This window comes from Leucoraja erinacea, chromosome 39, assembly GCF_028641065.1.
Source record: "Leucoraja erinacea ecotype New England chromosome 39, Leri_hhj_1, whole genome shotgun sequence".
Taxonomy (NCBI): Eukaryota; Metazoa; Chordata; class Chondrichthyes; order Rajiformes; family Rajidae; genus Leucoraja; species Leucoraja erinaceus.
Window position 1 is genome coordinate 3,491,191 of NC_073415.1, and position 18,981 is coordinate 3,510,171.

At 45.2% G+C, this 18,981-nt stretch overlaps 1 protein-coding gene across 3 annotated transcripts in view; it reads right to left on the bottom strand.

Moving 5' to 3' along the window:
• LOC129714464 (patatin-like phospholipase domain-containing protein 6) overlaps positions 1-18,981 on the bottom strand; it is a 109,903-nt gene that overhangs the window by 61,410 nt on the left and 29,512 nt on the right. For all 3 annotated transcript variants that reach the window (XM_055664070.1, XM_055664072.1, XM_055664071.1), the window contains exons 10-12: positions 18,463-18,591; positions 16,651-16,731; positions 15,395-15,530 (exon numbers count right to left, since the gene is read on the bottom strand). In XM_055664070.1, coding sequence (XP_055520045.1) covers positions 15,395-15,530; positions 16,651-16,731; positions 18,463-18,591 — 346 coding nt within the window. The remainder of the gene's footprint in view (positions 1-15,394; positions 15,531-16,650; positions 16,732-18,462; positions 18,592-18,981) is intronic.

Genomic DNA, 18,981 nt, shown 5'->3' on the forward strand with positions numbered 1-18,981 from the left:
CTTACATTGGTACACCACTATCAAATGTGAACCACACTGGATGGAAGAATCTTCAATACAAATTTAACCTCTGAAATCACATTGCAGAATAGAACATTGAAAAGTATGGCACAGTGGCGCAGCGGTAGAGTTGCTGCCTTACAGTGCCCAGGTTCGATCCTGACTATCGGTGCTATCTGCACGGAGTTTGTACGTTCTCCCTGTGACTGCGTGGGTTTTCTTTGGGTGTGCTGGTTTCCTCCCACGCTCCAAAGACGTATAGGTTTGTAGGTTAATTGGCTTTGGTACAATTGTAAATTGTCCCTAGTGTGTGTAGGATAGTGTTAATGTGCGGGGATCGCTGGTCGGCGAGAACTCGGTGGGCTGAAGGTCCGGTTTCCACGCTGCATCTCTAAACTAAACTAAAGGACATGATTACACTGGAGATGCACCCAGATTGGAGTTTCAGTTACGAGGACAAGATTATTTCTCTTTTAAAACAAAAACTCAGGGAAATAACTCTGATCTCTCTTCATGATTCATTTTACTGTTTCACAAATCAATCTGCTGAGCCTTTGCAGCATTCATTCGATTATAATTTCAGCAAGATGTCACTAGCTTAGCATTCAAATCATCTTGCGAGAAAGACCAAAGTACTATTTGCTTTCCCAACTGGTTAATAACTTCTATTGATTTGTACGCAAGGACACGCTGGACAGGATAGTGGGACAGGACATAAGAAACGATAAGCCCACAATCCCCAGGTCTGCTCCTCCGATCAATAAAGTCATGGCTGATCTCCTAATCTCAGCCTTGAATGCATTCATTGGTGACTATGTATAAAATCATGAGAGGAATAGATGGGGTGGATCGCTTGCCCAGATTGAGGGGGGGAATCGAGAACCAGAGGGCATAGGTTTAAGGTGAAGGGGGAAAGATTTTACAGAAATCCGAGGGATAACTTTTTCATGCGATGGGTGGTGGGTGCATGGAACGAGCTGCTGAAGAAGGCAGGCACTATCGCAATGTTAAGAAGCAATTATACAGGTACATGTGATGAAGCCGAGTTTTAGTTAAAAATATAAGAAGATATTAAATTGGTTTCTGGGCTAGCTTACAGCTTATATTAGTAAGATTAAACGAGTACTTACCAGTACGAAGTTTGATCTGTATTTTATGAGGAGTTACGATGAGGGATTACGTGAAGAACCCACCCAGCGCGCAGGCGCGGCATACTTCCAAGCAGCGGTGTGGAATCACAGATAGACACTAGTTGAAGTAAAGATAGTGAAGACCAACGAGACATTAGTCCGAATTTGATCTATATAATGAGGGTGGGAGCGGAGGGCACGTAATCCCTCATCGTAACTCCTCATAAAATACAGATCAAACTTCGTACTGGTAAGTACTCGTTTAATCTTACTATTTTACTTCGGAGTCACGTGAGTGACTACGTGAAGACTTCAAAGGTCTGTGATTTCAAACCGTGTAACAGTTATATCACTCACTGCCGAAAGATCATCGAGGGAGGAAGTGGTAGCTAGAGACCAACAAGTTTGTTTAGTTATAAAAGAAATATTTATTAACTATAACAAAAAACAAAATAGCTCCCATGGGCTTTAAATCATAACTTTGCGGTTTTTTAAAACGGTATCCGCAAAGACGTCCTGTTCCATCAGCGGTTTGTTGTAAAATCGTTGGAATGTCGATTCCCTTGACCATCCCGCTGCTCTGAGGATGTGGTCGAGGGGAACCTGCATCCTATCCGCCGCTGAGGTGGACGCTGCCCTGGTTGAATGGGATTTAAAAACATTTGTGTTAATCCCTGCCATGCTGAGGACCTGTTTCAACCATCTGGATAATGTTTGGCTGGTTACCCGTCCAAAAGGCTTTCTGTGGCTAACCCATAAGGCTTTCTCTCTCCCTCTTAGCGTTTGGGTTGTGTCTAGATAATGATGAAGGTGGGTCACCACACACAGCCTAGGTTCTGGAGGGTAAGCCCGGAAGATCAACGGGGAGTTTGATGTACCTGGTCTACTTTGTTTTACCAACCCCGGCATGGTGAAAGTAATGGTATCTGGGGTGGTCACCATGTAGTTCAGATTAAGCTGATGGAGCGACTGAACCCTTTGAGCTGAGACAAGCGCCATGAGCATGAGGGTTTTGTAAGTGGCCTGTTCCAGGCTCAGGGATCCCACCGGAGGCCAACCTCGAAGGTGTGTGAGAACTACACTCACATCCCACATGTGAGTGTATCTAGGTGTAGGGGGTTTGGTATTAAAGATCCCCTTAAGGAGTCTGATGACTAGAGGGTGGGATCCCACACTATGCTGTTCTATCGGCATGAGGTATGCGGACAGTGCGCTCCGAGCCGTATTGATGGCACTGTAGCTCATCTTGAGATCATGGTGCAGGTGGGCCAGGAACTCCAGCACATCCGAGATCGAAGTCGTCGTGTAGGATGTCCCTGCGTCCAGACAGTACTGTTCCCATTTCCTGATGAAGGTCAGGTACTGTTTCTTGGTGGGAACTCGCAGGGATGCCGACATGGTGGTGATTGTTCTGTCTGATAACCCCAATCCCCGGTAAGGCCTGTTCAAAATCTGGAAACCAGGAGTTTCAATTTTTGGTGGCATGGATGGCTAATGCCAGTTACCGGGTGAGTCAATAATTGGGGGTGGTGTTGAAGGACCATTGGTGTCTCTACCACCATGTCGTGGAACATTGGGAACCATGGTTGGGTAGGCCAGTCGGGCACGACCAGAATGCCAGAGGCTGAGTCTGCCTGAATTTTCTGGAGTACCCGACTGATGAGGCAGAAGGGAGGGAAAGCATAGAAAAAGAAATTTCCCCAGTCCAGCGTGAAGGCATCTACCGCTGCTGCCTCTGGGTCTGGTTCCCAAGCCACATACATGGGTAGTTGGTGATTTAACCTAGACGCAAACAAATCTATATCTGGCGTACCATATTGCTTGATAATTTTAGCAAATAATTTTGGGTCCAACATCCATTCGATGTTGTCGTTGAATTTTCGTGACCTGGTGTCCGCCACTAAATTTAGTTTGCCTGGTAAATAGGCAGCTGATAGCCAAATATGTCTCTCGACACACCATTGCCAGATTATAGCAGTTAATTTGTCGCATGATACTGATTTAATGCCACCCATGTGCTGGATATAAGATACTGCCGTAGTGTTGTCGATCATAATTCTAACATGCACGTGTCGCATACCAGATGCATATGCTTTTAGCCCATAAAAGGCGGCGAGCATTTCCAAAAAGTTAATGCCCAGTGATTGTAGTAGCGATGCCTCTGAGTTAGTCCATCTGCCACCTGTGCTGTCTTTGGAGTTAGTAGCTCCCCAGCCTAAAGCACTGGCATCCGTTGCAATGGTTATGTTAGGATTGGTTACGGTGATAGGACTGTGACTGTGCCAAATATTGTCAACCCACCACTGAAGTTCTGATTTGGCTTCAGCGGGTAAATCCATTTTGCGATCATAATGCCCCCTATGAAGGCGTAATGCATGAGTCCTTGCTCTTTGTAAATTTTGATAATGCAAGGGCCCATGTTGGGCAGCCGGAAATGCTGCTACTATAGAGCCAATAACTCTGGCTACATGCCGTATTCTAGGTTGCGGTGTGGCAATTAAATGGCTACAAGCTTCAATGAGTGAAACTGTTTTGTTTCTGGGCAGAGTGACAGTCATGTGAATCGTGTCAATAGTGAAGCCTAAGTAATCCATGTTAGTAGTAGGCTCCAATATTGATTTATCTGGGTGGAGGATAAAACCCAAAGTTTCAAGGAGTTGTTTAGTGGCTAACACTCCTGCGACAGCTTGTTCCCGTGTTCTTCCTAATATGAGAACATCGTCCAGATAGGCCACTACTAAATGTTTTAGTTCTCTCAATTTCTTCATGGCCACTTTAAGAATTTTCGTAAATAGTCTGGGAGCTGTCGTTAAACCATTGGGCAAAGCTCGGTACTGCCATAGCTGGCCCCTCCAGATAAATTTCAGATATTTAAAGTAATCTTTATGAATGGGTACCAAATAGTAAGCATCTTTGATATCTATGCTTGCCATGTAGTATCCCTTGGAGATCAGTTGTCTGGCAGTGACAAATGTCTCCATTTTGAAATGTTGATACTCAACAGACTGATTGAGTGATGTCAGATCAATAATAATGCGACATCCACCATTTTTGTTTTTGAGAAAAATATTTGATACAAATTCTTGCGGCTCGTGTGTGGTCATTTCTATGATGCCTTTAGCCACGAGCCGATCAAGTTCAGCTTGTCCTTCTACCTTCTCAACTGCCGAGGGAAGGAACACCCTTTGGGGCATGTGCTGAACTGGCGGTTCTACGCCTGGTTTGAATTCAATCTTGTATCCACTAATACTGTTGAGTATAAACTGATTGTTAGTAAGGGAGCACCAAACATGCTTGAAGAACCTCAAACGTCCCCCTGTTAATACTACACCCTTTGTCTGTGTATGTTGACAGGAACCAGACCCACCTACCTCCATGTTCACTTGTGGGGTCGTTTTCGGTGGGTCTGGCCCAAGGTTGTCCGTGTTGGTGCTGCGGTGGGGCGGCGCATCTTCCCACGGCTCCGCCCTGGGCCCCGCTCTAAAAAAGAGCTCTGGGGGTAGTGGGAGGCGGTCACCAGGCTTTCACCAGCTCGGTATCTGCTGGTGGCTGCCGAGGCGTGCGGCCAACTGGGTGTCTTCGCCCTGCTCGGTCCTGGCCCTGCCCTCATGAGGCCTACTGGTTTTGCCGCCTCTTCCAACTCCTTGAGCCTTTTGGCCAGATCCGCACCAAATAGCAGCGCCTGTCGTTCGGGCGCTGGAGCTTTACAGAGGCCGGCATATGTTGGGTTGAGGGCAGGCCTGATGTTGTCCCGCCGTAGGTTGTTTAGCTCATACGTGGTGCTGCACATCAGTGCGAGGGCATCCAGCTGGGGTATGGTCAAGTCTTCATCCCCAACGGACCGAGCAAAGGCGGTGACGGCTGCTGAGTGGAGCTTCAGGACTCGCTGCATTTTGACCTCCTGAGCCCTTATGTGCTGCCCCAGCTGGTTCCAGATCTGCCCATTTACCGTCTTGACCCTCAGCGCCTCGCAATTTTCGGGCGCGATGTAGTTGTCAAGGGCCTGCTGGACAGCCTTGTCCTGCAGCGGGTTGTTGGACAGCCTGTTTATAGTTGCCGCCATTCTGGGTGGCAACACCATCCCAGTTGTTGGTGGTGCCGCATATCGGCCCACTACACCCAGTAGCTCTTCTTCCGGCACGCCCGGCATGCTGACGATATCCTCCGCCTGCCCTTGGGATAGGCCAGCCCAGTCCTGGCCTCCCTTACTGCCCTCGAATATAGAGGGTACAGAAGGGTGTGGAGAGGAGGAGGCCAAAGCCCGTCCTCCTGGGAGATGCCGCATCTCCTCATTAATCATACGCTCGAGGAGCTGCCTCATGCAGCTTATCCGAGCGTCTCCCCTTTTCGGTGGGGGAGAGTGTTCCCGTTCCTCCGAATCATCGGAGGACACCGGCCGGTCGGTTTTCTGTGTCGCCTTCCTCCCTGTGCGGGGCGTTGAGATCTGCAGCACTGGGGGCGGCTCGGTGTCGGGTGAGCGGGAGCGTTGAAAAAGCTCCTCCGCTGCGAGAAGCTGCCGTCCCGCTATGGACCCGTCCTCGGGTGGAGTAGGGCAGGCAGTCCTCCTGGCTGGTCGCTTGCGAGAGGCCATTATTCTCTCTAGCGCGACTCTGTAACAAAAAAGGCACTTACCTGAGGTCTCGTCTTTATGCTGCAGCTGGAGAGCCTGGCTCCAGCTGCTGCCGCTGTTGCACTGCTGACGTAATGCCGCGCCTGCGCGCTGGGTGGGTTCTTCACGTAGTCACTCACGTGACTCCGAAGTAAAATTAGTGTTAAATTAGGCTTTCCTCAGGTTGCGGGGTGTGTGAGATAACATTGTCTCCCAAGTGAAGGAGCTAGAGAGATATCTTTGAAGTGAGATGCCATAAACCAAATGACCAATGTTTATGGGGGAGGATGCAATAAAGCAGATGGCCTATGTTTATGAGGGACCAAGTGACAAAGAAGATATACAATGTTTTTAGTATATCTTGTACCATGTAAAAAAAAGGTTTGATGTGATGCATTCTGTGGAAACCTTTTCCAGTACTTCTGACCATGACTAATGTCTGTGGAATGTGATAAGGGGACAAAAAACCTATTTAAAGCAATGTAATTCTGTTGTTCAGAGGAAGGTGACTGAGCACAGTCAAGTGTCTGTGTTGGTCACTTGACTGGAGTTCTCCCTCCCTTCCATCGGCCGATGTTAAGTAAAGTTTTGAACTGGTCTACGAAACAGTTTGTGTGGTGTCTGTTTATTAAGAAGCGAACCTGGTTTAGTAGTTAAAATAAGTAGCTTTTTCATATGGATAGGACAGGTTTACAGGGATATGGCTAAACGCAGGGAAGTAGGACTAGTGTAGATGGGGCATGTTGGTCGGTGTGGATAAGTTGGGATGAAGGGCCTGGTTCCACATTGTATGATATGATTATGACTCCACTGCACTGTTGGAAACTTCTGCATATCCTGGATTGGATGTCCATCAAGCAAAGTGACAATTCACAATTACAGAAGAGAATTGAGAGAAGTGGGAGTGAACTGGAGTGGGATATTGATATGGATATGTATGGAAGCTAACATAACCTGAATGTTATCAATGAGAAAAAGGAGAACAAATCCTTGGAGAGCACGACTAATCACAATATAAAGAGCGGTAAGTCACAAAATCTATTTTTACAACTGCCGCTGAAAAACTATTTACATCAACAGAAACCACAAGGAGACTTGCTGACACCATTAATCTGCAAAGGGGCCCAGCTGGTAGAGCCACTGCCTCACATCGCTGGAGACCCGGGTTCAATCCTGACCTTGCTGTCTGCGTGGAGTTTGCACGTTCTCCCTGTGGATGCGTGGGTTTTCACCAGGTGCTCCGGTTTACTCCCACATCCCAGGTAGGTGTGGGTTTGTACGTTAATTGGCCTTGGTAAATTACCCCTAGTGTGTACGGAATGGATGAGAAAGTGGGATAATATACAATAGACAATAGGTGCAGGAGTAGGCCATTCGGCCCTTCGAGCCAGCACCACCATTCAATGTGATCATGGCTGATCATCCCCAATCAGTACCCCGTTCCTGCCTTCTCCCCATAATCCCTGACTCTGCTATTTTTAAGAGCCCTATCTAGCTCTCTCTTGAAAGCATCCAGAGAACGGGCCTCCACTGAGGCAGAGAATTCCACAGACTCATCACTCTCTGTGAGAAAAAGTGTTTCCTCGTCTCCGTTCTAAAAGGCTTACTCCTTATTCTTAAACTGTGTGGCCCCTGGTTCTGGACTCCCCCAACATCGGGAACATGTTTCCTGCCTCTAGTGTGTCCAAGCCCTTAACAATCTTATATGTTTCAATGAGATGCCCTCTCATCCTTCTAAACTCCAGAGTGTACAAGCCCAGCTGCTCCATTCTTTCAACATATGACAGTCCCGCCATCCCGGGAATTAACCCTATAGAACTAGTGTGAACGGGTGAACAATGGTCGGTATGGAGGCAGTGCACTAGAGGGCCTGTTTCCGTGCTGTGTCTTTCAATCAATCAATCAAAGATGCCAAAGACTCACAGCAAGATTGGCACAAACTAAGATTAATGCTTCAACACAAATACCGAAACACAAAAACTGGAATAATACCTCCTCCAACATTGAAGAGTTGATGAACCATCACAAATTAAATTGAAAAGATTGCCTTATCTGGTTGATTTAAAAAACAATAGTAAAGTAATTCCTCTTCTTCATTTGAAAAATAAAAGTGGAAGTTGCTATTTAAACTTTTCAAGGAAGTGCTATTAAAAATAAATGTGTGAACTACTCCGAAAGCTTATGACGCAAACAGAAAACACAATGAAAGAGGAATCCAGGTAACGTTACTCAAATGAGTAGGGAGGAACTGCAGATGCTAGTTTAAACCGAAGACAGACACAAAAAGCTGGAATAACTCAGGCAGCATCTCTGGAGAAAATGAATGGGTGACGTTTCAGGTCGAGGCCCTTCTTCAGACTGAGAGTCAGAGGAAAGGGGAGAGAGATATAGACGGTACCTAGAACAAATGAATGGAAGATATGCAGAAAGCTACAATAATCAAGGAGATGTGGAGCCCACAAGGGTCCATTGTTGGCTGTAGGGGGTGGGTGATAGCGAATTAATACAGACAGTGGAACTCAACAGGATGACTGTGAAACTAGTATGATGACTAGGTTGGGAGATGGGCGAAGAGAGGGGGTGCAAGGGCTACTTGAAGTTTGAGAAATCAATATTCATACCGCTGGGTTGCAATCTGTCCATGTGAAATATGAGGTGATGTTCCTCCAATTTACGTTTGTCCTCTCTCTGACAATGTAGGCTGCCCAGAGAGGTCAGTTTGGGAAGGGGAAGGGGAGTCAAAGTGTTTGGCAACTCGAATATCACATAGGCAGAGGAGGACTGTAGTGAAATGATCGCCGAGAATTGTAGGTGAGTTAACGTACTAATATAAATTCTTCTGTAATTCCCTTCAAGGCTTTCACACAGCCATGGAGCTAGAATCTAATTTTTTATCACCAATTTTGGATTTGGGGAATGGAATGGACAAGTGCATCTATCACATGTCTGAAGAAGGCTCTCGACCCGAAACGTCACCAATTCCTTTTCTACAGAGATGCTGTCTGTCTGAAGAAGGGTCTCGACCCGAAACATCACCTATTCCTTTTCTACAGAGATGCTGTCTGACTTACTGAGTTACTCCATATAATATGTATCATACTATGATGATAACTCTCTCTAAAGTAATGTGGCATTGCCATCTAGAGGCCGATCACCGTCACTGCATCAAATAACCAAATGAACACTCAACCAAGGGCTAGGCTGTCCAGGCACCAAGGAGCATAATGAGGATGAGAAAGACAAACAGAAAATTACAGCATGCCATCCTCAGAGCTCAAATTTGAAGACAGTGCAAGATTAGTGATGAAATTAAAAGAAAACAATAGGTAATCACAGCGGGGACGCGAGGAAAATATCGTCAAGTTAACACAGTTTATGACTATTGGGATTCAGTGAGGAAACAGGGCCTTTGGCCAACCGAGTCCATGCCGGCCAGCGATCACCTCATACACTAGCACCAACCTACACACTAGGAACAATTTACAGTTTACATAAGCCAAGTAGCCTATAAACCTGTACGTCGTTGGAGTGTGGGAGGAAACTGGAACCCGGAGAAAACCCACGCGCTCACAGGGAGAACGTACAAACTCTGTACAAACAGCAGCCATAGACAGGATTGTACCTGGTTCTCTAGTGTTGTAAGGCAGCAACTTTGCTGCTGTGCCACCGTGCAGCACCAATTGACCCAAAAGGCATTTCCTAGATCCGTGCCAAAGGGAGTGAGAGTTGGGACCATGATTCCTAATGAATATTTTGTGTCTACCATTGTGAAAGAGGACAATGGTATAAATATTGCAGATGAAGGGCAATTGTGCAAAAAATGTTGGGCAAAATGAACACACAAAATATATAAGGTAGACAAAAATGCTGGAGAAACTCAGCAGGTGAGGCAGCATTTATGGAGCGAAGGAATAGGTGACGTTTCGGGTCGAGACCCTGAAACCCCGATAACAGTCTGAAGAAGGGTCTCGATCCGAAACGTCACCTATTCCTTCGCTCCATAGATGCTGCCTCACCCGCTGGGTTTCTCCAGCATTTTTGTCTACCATCGATTTTTCTAGCATCTGCAGTTCTTTCTTAAACACAAAATATAAAGATGATAAGCATGCTTCAAAGTAGATGCGTTATAACCATGAAATAAATGAGTCCCTGGTTTGGGAAACTAAATGAGTAAAGCACATTTCTCAAGATTGAGACATTGCTGGCAAGATCAGCATTTATTTCACACCCCCAACTGCCTTTAAGGTGATGAGCAACCTTCTGAAGCTCGGAATTGTTATTGCTAAAGATACCGTTGGACAGGAATTTCCTGACCTTGGGGTCACCAACGAATAAATGACAATATGTTTCCAAGAGAAATTTCCGCGCTTCTTGGAGGAAACCCACAGGTGATGGTGTTGGGAAGAACTGCAGATGATGGTTTAAACCTAAGACAGACACAAAAAGCTGGAGTAACTCAGCGGGTCAGGTAGAATTTCTTGCAAAATGGTATAGGAGACGTTTCGCGTCGAGATCCTTCTTCAGACTGAAGATTTCGAAACGTCACTTACTCCTTTTCTACAGAGATGCTGCCTGATCTGCTGAATTACTCCAGCTTTATGTGTCCTGACACAGGTCCAATCTGGACTACAGGTGCTGTTTGTACGAATTCTGTACGTTCTTCCTGCGAACACTGGGTTTTCTGCTGGTGCTCCAGTTCTACTCTCACACTCCAAAGACGTACGGGTTTGTAGGTTAACTAGCTTCAGTAAATTGTCCCTAGTGTGTAGAATAGTGATGGTGTACGGGTGATTGCTGGTCGGCATAGACTCGGAGAGCCGAAGAGCTTGGTTCCATGCTGCATCTCTAAAAAATTAACTGGAAGATATGAGATTCGTCCTATCAGTCAAATTAGACCAATTCTTAAAGATTTGGTCTCCATTTATCGACCTATTACAAGCATGTGGTGCAACACAACCTTAGAAATTAAGTCTTTCAGAACCGGGTGAGAGGTGGGTAAAGATATGAAGGAGGCATATCCCCTTCAATCTCTTCCTCTTTTTTTTTTCTTCTCTCTTTTCTCTCACCTATTCTTTTTATTTTTGCTTAGTTCACATAACCCTCGCTTTTCTTTTTCGAGCTATACAATGCTTTCCCTCTTTATATCTCTTGCTTTTCTTACCTTTTTTCTTTCTACTATTAAATTTAAAATAAGAAGTTGTACATGAAATGGAATATGTTATTCATGTCTTATATTATTGTATATCACTTCTAATAAAAATATTAATTAAAAAAATAACTGAACTACAGTCCCTCAGTCAGTGAAGTCCCAGTCTACCGGGGTATCTTAGAGTTTGCACTGGACGTTTGCCAGAAGTGGGTTCCATGGATACCAAGTACCAATTCTTAATTGCCCAGCCACTCCAAAGTACAACTGGATAATAAACTGGCCTTTTCTTTCTAAATTCAGCCCTGAACACCACACCCTCGTAAATCAACACTAATTCAACAATTTGCAGTGTATTCTGGCACAGGGCAGGTATAAACACCAGATTATATACAAGGACCACAGAGCCTTGTTGGTAGCAATTACTTACACTGCAATTACAAGAGGCAAAATGAGTGGGTTGCGAAATGCTGATGTGTTTCAGAGAACTAGAGTTGTGTGCAGAAATAACGCATTTTGCAAAACCTGCTAAAAGGAAATGATGCCGTGAACCTAACTCTCCGCTGCATTCGGCGAAAGGGTCATAATATTAGACAAATGAGGATAATAATCCCCTCGACTGTAACATCATCGCTCTGAACTTCAACTGCAATATTTACAGAACAATTAACAGGGACAAGTAGACACAAAAAGCTGGAGTAACTCAGCGGGGCAGGCAGCATCTCTGGATAGAAGGAACGGGTGACGTTTCGGGTCGAGACCCTTCTTCAGACAAGACGGAACAAGAAGTGCTTATTTGTGGCCTATTTGCTTAGTTTCTGGAGCATTGTGCTAACGTTTGCAGCACAGTACTTAGGGTGGACTTTACATCATAGTATCCACTATACAAATATGGAGTGTGTTGTTTGGAATCTCTTTATTGATTCCCCAAGCCTTTTGCCTTGCCTCGAACTCTCATATTTCCCTATCTTTCCGTATATAGAGATAGAGATATACACACAGCAAGAAAACAGGCCCTTCGGGACATTGAGTCCACGCCAATCTATTTGCAGTAGATCTATGTTATCCCAATTTCTCATCCGTTCCTTACATATTCCTACATCTAGTGCAGCATGGTGGCGCAGCGCTAGAGCTACTGCCTTACAGCGTCAGAGACCCGGGTTCAATCCTGACTACGGATGCTGTCTGACAAGAGTTTGTACATTCTCCCCGTGACCTGCGTGGGTTTTCTCTGAGATCATTGGTCTCCTCCATACTCCAAAGACGTACAGGTATGTTGGTTAATTGGCTTGGTATTAATGTAAAATTGTCCCTAGTGTGTGTGTAAGGTAGTGTTAGTGTGCAGGGTTTGCTGGTGGGTACAGACCCGGTGGGCCGAAGGGCCTGTTTCCATGATATGACTAAACTGAAGAAAATATTAGGAGCAATTTCACAGAGGCCCTTTCATCTACAAATCCCCACATCCTTGGGAAGTGAGAGGAAACGGGAGCACCCGGAGAAAACCCACGCGGTCACAGGGAGAATGTGTAAAATTTCACACAGACAGCACCCGAGATCAGGATCTACCGTGCCATCTCCAACCTCCTCCCACCTGCTCTGTGAACTCAACTTGTCCTTGAGACCTCGCCAAAGAGCTGCTCTGGAGATAGACTAAACAGCGAGTGGGATGGAAGGCAGCAATGCAATTTCATTGCTTTATCACCCCCTATTTCATGTGATAATTGAAGCCACATACTGGCTGTGAAGTTGGAATATTTCAGAACAGTGTCTTATTTCCTCTATTTGCAACTTGTTCGTTTATTTTTAATTTTCCCAACTGCAAGAATAAAATAAAACCTGCACGAGAGTCAAAAAGCACCGATTTTAAGAAGAGAAAAAAAGGTGAATAGTGGGATTGTGGCGCCACCCAGTGGTTAGGCCACTTACTATGCGAACCCTCGGCAGTCGGGGGTAGGGTCACGTGACTGGGTAATGGCGGGAATAAGTTGTCATGAGGTATAGGGGTGTGCCCTAGTATAAACCCCTGTGCCACGGTACAAGTTCATTCAAAGAGTTCCCCCGAGTTTGCCCTGATTCGATCTTGGAGATTTACGGTAATGGCCACTCGTCGGTACTCGGGGCTCTCGTGGACATTTTTCAACATGTTGAAAAATCTTCACGAGTCTTCCCGTTCTTACCTGCCGATAGCGAATCTTCCCGAGTACCTGCCGTTAACGTTATGAGCCGCTACGAGACGTCCCCGAGCTCCGACGTACCCGCTACGTTCATTCTCCGTGCTTACCACGAGTTTGGTTTTTTTAAAACTCGGGAGAGTTCTTGGAATGAACTCGTACCGTGGGACAGGGCCATAAATATTTAGCCCAGGGTCAGCCTTCCCCCATTCACGTGTGTGTTGTTCTCTTTGCTTCAACAATAAAGATCTCTTCGATTCACCACACGTGGCTTGCATATTCGCCCGCCTTAGGATATGCCACTCTTTTTAACAAATACAAGTAATAAAATGATTGAAAAACAATAAATTGCTGATGCTTGAAATCAGAAATGAAAGCACAAAGTACTAGAAATATTCAGGTCAGGCAGCATCTATAGAGAGAAAAACAAGGTTAATGTTTCAGCTCAATGACATTTCATCAGAAATGATTGAATTGTAATGATCGCAACAAGATTAAATCTCTCCGGTATCCAATGATTTAGTGCAGTTATATACGAGTATACATACTGAATGGACATAACTGAAATAAAGTTCATAAACATGCATTTCAGTACAGAATTTATGTTATGAGTTAATGCTCCAGAACTAAGATGTCTGAAATATGTTCACAATTCACCAGTAATCTATGAACACAAACAATCATATGATTTTTGCTCCAAGGAAAACATTTTATCGGGATGCATCATTTGGGAACATGATTTTGGAACAGATCCATCCAAGACCGCAAGAAATTGCAGAGAATTGTGGACGTGGCCCAGCCCATCAGACAAACCAACCTCCCTTCCATTGACTCTATCTACACTTCACGCTGCCTCCAGCAAGGCCAGCAGCATCATCAAGGACCAGTCACACACTGGCCACTCCCTCTTCTCCCCTCTCCCATCAGGCAAAAGGTGTGAAAACGGACACCTCCAGTCCAGATTCAGGGACAGTTTCTTCCCAGCTGTTATCAGGCAACTATCACCAAATAAAGACCATTCCTGAGTAACTATCTACCTCATTGGAGACCCTTGGACTGTCTTTAATTGGGCTTTATCTTGTGCTAAATGTTAAACCTTTATCATGTATGTGTACATTGTGGACGGCTCGATTATGATCATGTATTGTCTTTCTGCTGACTGGTTAGCACGTAACAAAACGATTTCACTATACCCTGGTACACGTGACAATAAACTAAACTATGGAAGGTTGATGGTGGAAAGCATTGGGCATGACAGATATCAAAAACTGATTATTATTACATAATAACCCATTAAAGCACATGAAAAAAATCAAACTACATTAGCAAACAGATGTCTGAGGATGGCACACAAAAAAGCTGGAGAAAAAAGTTTCTCCAGAATGTGTGACAGTTTAGTTCCTTCTTAAACAATAAGATGTCTGAGGATGCTTTGGGAAGGGGAGTTGGGAGGTTATGGCAAGGAGTAGCAGCAGCTATAGCTTCTTCAGGCTCAGAATGGTTCTTCCATAAGCTAGGGTGCTATCTGATTCACCTCAACCCGAAAAATTGGCCTTTGTCTGTGGAGGTGACGCATTATAATGCTGAGACCTATATTCTGTACCCTTATTGTTTTTGAGTTTGACTTAATTGCATTTACGTATGGTATTATCCAATTTCGTGGGATAACACTTGGGGCGACCACAGTGGCGCAGCGGTAGAGTTGCTTCTTTACGGTGTTTGCAGCGCTAGAGACCCGGGTTCGATCCCGACTACGAGTGCTGTCAGTACGGAGTCAGTACATTTTCCCCCTGTCCGCGTGGGTTTTCTCCGAGATCTTCGGTTTCCTCCCACACTCCAAAGATGTACAGGTGTGTAGGTTAATTGGCTTGGTGTAACATTGTCTCGAGTGTGTGTAGGATAGTGTTAATGTGCGGGGATCGCTGGTCGATGTGGGCCCAAGGGCCCGTTTCCATTCTGTATTTCTAAACTAAACTAAACATGCAAAACAAAGCCTTTCACTGTACCTTGGTGCACGTGACAATAATAAACTTAAACCTGGTGAGAGAAGGAAAGGGGAATTCAGCAGTGACCATACTGAAAGGGCAGATCCAAAGTATCATGGGTTTAAGCTGCTGCGAATTTCTTATTATTTACACAGTTCCAGATACCAGTGGAGGTCAAGGTCAAAGTGGCTCTGCAGCCAGCTAGTCTCATGCAATATGAAAAATTCGCAGGGTAATTCTAATGTGAACAAAGAATTAAAAAATGAGGAGATTAGCATGTCAAACAATGCGGATAGATCACCGAGACAAAAGCACTTGTGTCAGACAAGAAGCAGCGGGTTGCACCCACCTACCTGCATCAGAGTTTGACTTCCCAGCTGCATCCTTCTGATCATCAGCAAGCGATGTACTATTGAACTGTCTGTGTCGCACAGGGCTCATGCGAGTGGCAGAGTTCGGCAGTGGAGCCAGGCGCGAAGGCTGGTTCTCCTACCATTAAACATAGGACATAGCTACTATCAGTAAACATTAGAGAAGCCAATATCTTCACTTATACAGTAAGCTGGTTCCTCGATCGATGACGGTTTTTAAATCAGCTCAGCCTGCAGTGAATCTGGTCTCTAGGTTCCAGTAAACCATCACACATTCATGAAATATCCTGCGCTTTTTTTTTTTAATAAAGTCGCTTTCAGTTTATTTTCTTTGCTCACCCTACTGCATACATGAAGCCTCTGCCAGTTGATGAAGAGAACAGGAGAAAATGTGCGTTGTCTGTGATGTTAGTACCGACATGTTTGTGTGTTGCTCTGGACAAGTAGGCTGCAGAGTCTCGTTCATTCAAGGCTTTTCTAACATGGGCAACGTGGCTCAGTGATGTGCATAACACAGGCGTGCATGATATCCCAGGTTATCGATTCCAACCCAACATACTTATAACAATAACTAGAACTGATTTCACTGTACCTTAATTGGCACATGTGACAATTAAATTAAATCATGAATCTTGAACTACTGATGAAAGGTTGGGTCTTGGCAGTGACTGGCATCAGTGGATAAGGGTGGCACGGTGGTGCTGGGGTAGAGTTGCTACCTCACAGTGCCAATGACCCAGGTTCAATCCTGACTATGGCTGCTTCTCTGTAAAGAGTTTGTACGTTCTCCCCGTGACTTGCAAGGGTTTTTACCTGGAACTCCGGTTTCCACACTCCAAATGCGTACAGTTTTGTAGGCTAATTGTCTTGGTATAATTGTAAATTGTCCCTAATGTGTGTAGGATAGTGTTAGTGTGCGGGGATCGCCAGTCGGCACAGACTCAGCGGGCCGAAGGGCCTGTTCCTGTATCTCTAAACTAGAGTAAGAAGATACGGGGTTGGAGGTGGCTAGGACCATTCCTGACATCTGTAATTGGTTGCTTTCTCACTAGTGAAACTGATTGGAAATGGGGAAATGGAAGATAGCTAAACCAAATAGTGCATGCAGTTTGAATCTAGACCTTGATCAGAGTGCAGGGAAGACTGCGGAAAACAGTTCAAGTTGTCGAGGGAAAAGTAGATAAGTAGACGATCCAGATTCTTGCCCGCTTTTGAACAGAGAATAATGGAAGAGTCACCTGATTGAACAGTTCATTAGTCAGGCCCAGATAGTTGTGTAAAGCTACGAACGTCACTCTCTGCAGCCTCACCATGATGATCTGGGAGAGACAGGTAGCAAATTGAAAGGAAGAAAATGAATTGAAGCACAAGATATTAGTAAGATACAAGTCCATTAATTACAGTTATATTAAAATCTCAAACATAAATGGAAAAGTAAATCCGTTAATAAATGAAAATACTTTTGCACGCACTGTTCATCTTTTTGTCCATTTTGCAAACTGTTTAGAAACTTCTAGAAACATAGAAACTTAGGTGCAGAAAGTAGGCCATTCAGCCCCTTCGAGCCTGCACCGCCATTCAATATGATCATGGCTGATCATCCAACTCAGTATCCCGTACCTGGCTTCTCTCCATACCCCCTGATCCCCTTAGTCCAAGGGCCACATCTAAAACCCCTCTTGAATATAGCCAATGAAATGGCCTCAACTACCCTCTGTGGCAGAGAGTCCCCAGAGATTCACCACTCTCTGTGTGAAATCCAGTCCAGTCGACACATTTTCAGGGGGATTTCGTTGGGGGGGGGGGTGTAAGATTTCAACTGTGCTCTCGTAATTTTGTCCGGGTTAAAGGAGGGGCCGGACCACCAGTTGCCGGAAAATCGGAGGTGAACGTGTAACTGATTCAATGACAGATCAATATTTTATATTTGAATTGAAATCAACCGGCTGGGTCCGCAGACAGGCCATTCGGCCCCCCGACCGCAGGGGGGGAAATTCCAATGTGATCGGCCGCAGAAATCCCGATGAGGTTGAGATCGGTGGCCTCATCCAGCCCAGGCGACACATTTTCAGGGGGATTTCGTTGGGGGGGGGGGTGTAAGATTTCAACTGTGCTCTTCGTAATTTTGTCCGGGTTAAAGGAGGGCCGGACCACCAGTTGCAGATTAAAAATCTATGGTGAGTTCTTACTGATTCAATGACAAAACTAAGCTATTTATATTTGATATTGGACTTAATAGACAATAGACAATGATGCAGGATAGGCCGGGTTCGGCCCTTCGAGCCAGCAATGCCATACATAGGTTTATCATGGCTGATGTCTGCAAGAGAGAGATCTCCCCATATCTGAAACTGACTCCATTATAGAAACATAGAAACATAAAATTAGGTGCAGGAGTACTTCCATTCGGCCCCTGAAAGGCTTCCACGGGCAAGCAATAGATCATGGCTGATTGATCCAACTCAGTATCTCGTACCTGACACCTTCTCTCCATACCCCGTTGATCCCCTTAGCAACAAGGGTAAAAATCTAATCCCCTCTCAAATATAGCCAATGAAAGATGGCCGCTGAAACTACCCTCTGTGGCAGAAAGCTCCGAGATTCACCACTCTCTGCGGACAAAGTTCACTCATCTATTATTTTAAAAGTACTTCCCCTTTATCCTGTAGCGCTGTGACCCCTTGTCCTGCGGACTGGGACCTAACATCGCGAATCAATCTTCCTACATCTAGCACTATCCTACCCCTTAAGAATTTTGGGGTTTATCTTTAAAAGCCTATCTCTTTCTCTCTTGAAAGCATCCAGAGACCCTGCCCCCTGAGAAAAACTGCCATGGTCACAGTGAGAACGTACAACGCACGCCGGATTAACAGCACCCTAGTCAGTTCGGGATACAATTAATGAAAACTAAGCTTGCATATTCTTATATAAATACTTATCGGTCTATACAATGATTAATGCCGGGTTCATGCGTCCCTGCAATGCATACATAGGTTTATACGAGTAGATGTCTGTAGAAAGAGATAACCCAAGTCTGAAAATGCTCTCACCTGCACCACCCTCACCAAACTTTCTGGATACTTCTCAAAAATTGCCTGAAAGGCTTCCACGGGCAAGCAGAGCACAGTTGATACTTCAGTAGCTCGGGCTGACACAGTTTTGTATGGCCGTTGGTGACCCTGGAACAAGTAAAAATCAATACCATCACATTTGATTGCCCCGCGAAAGATGGACCGCTGAAAGACCTCCGTGCAAAAGCCCGCTGCAACTCTGGGTCAGGACACTGAACACTCACTATTATCTCCAGTACTGTACTTTAGAGATGTAGCGTGGAAACAGGCTGTCGTGCCGACCAGCGATCACCCTGTACAATAGCACTATCCTACACATTAGGGGCAATTTAACCAAAGCCAATGTCTTTGTAGTGTGGGAGGAAACCCGAGAACCCAGAGAAAACCCACATGGTCACAGTTAGAACGTACAAACTCCAGACAGACAGCACCCGTAGTCAGGATCGGGATCTAATTAATGATTTAGGATATGAGCGACTGCAGTTTTAATTTGTGGTC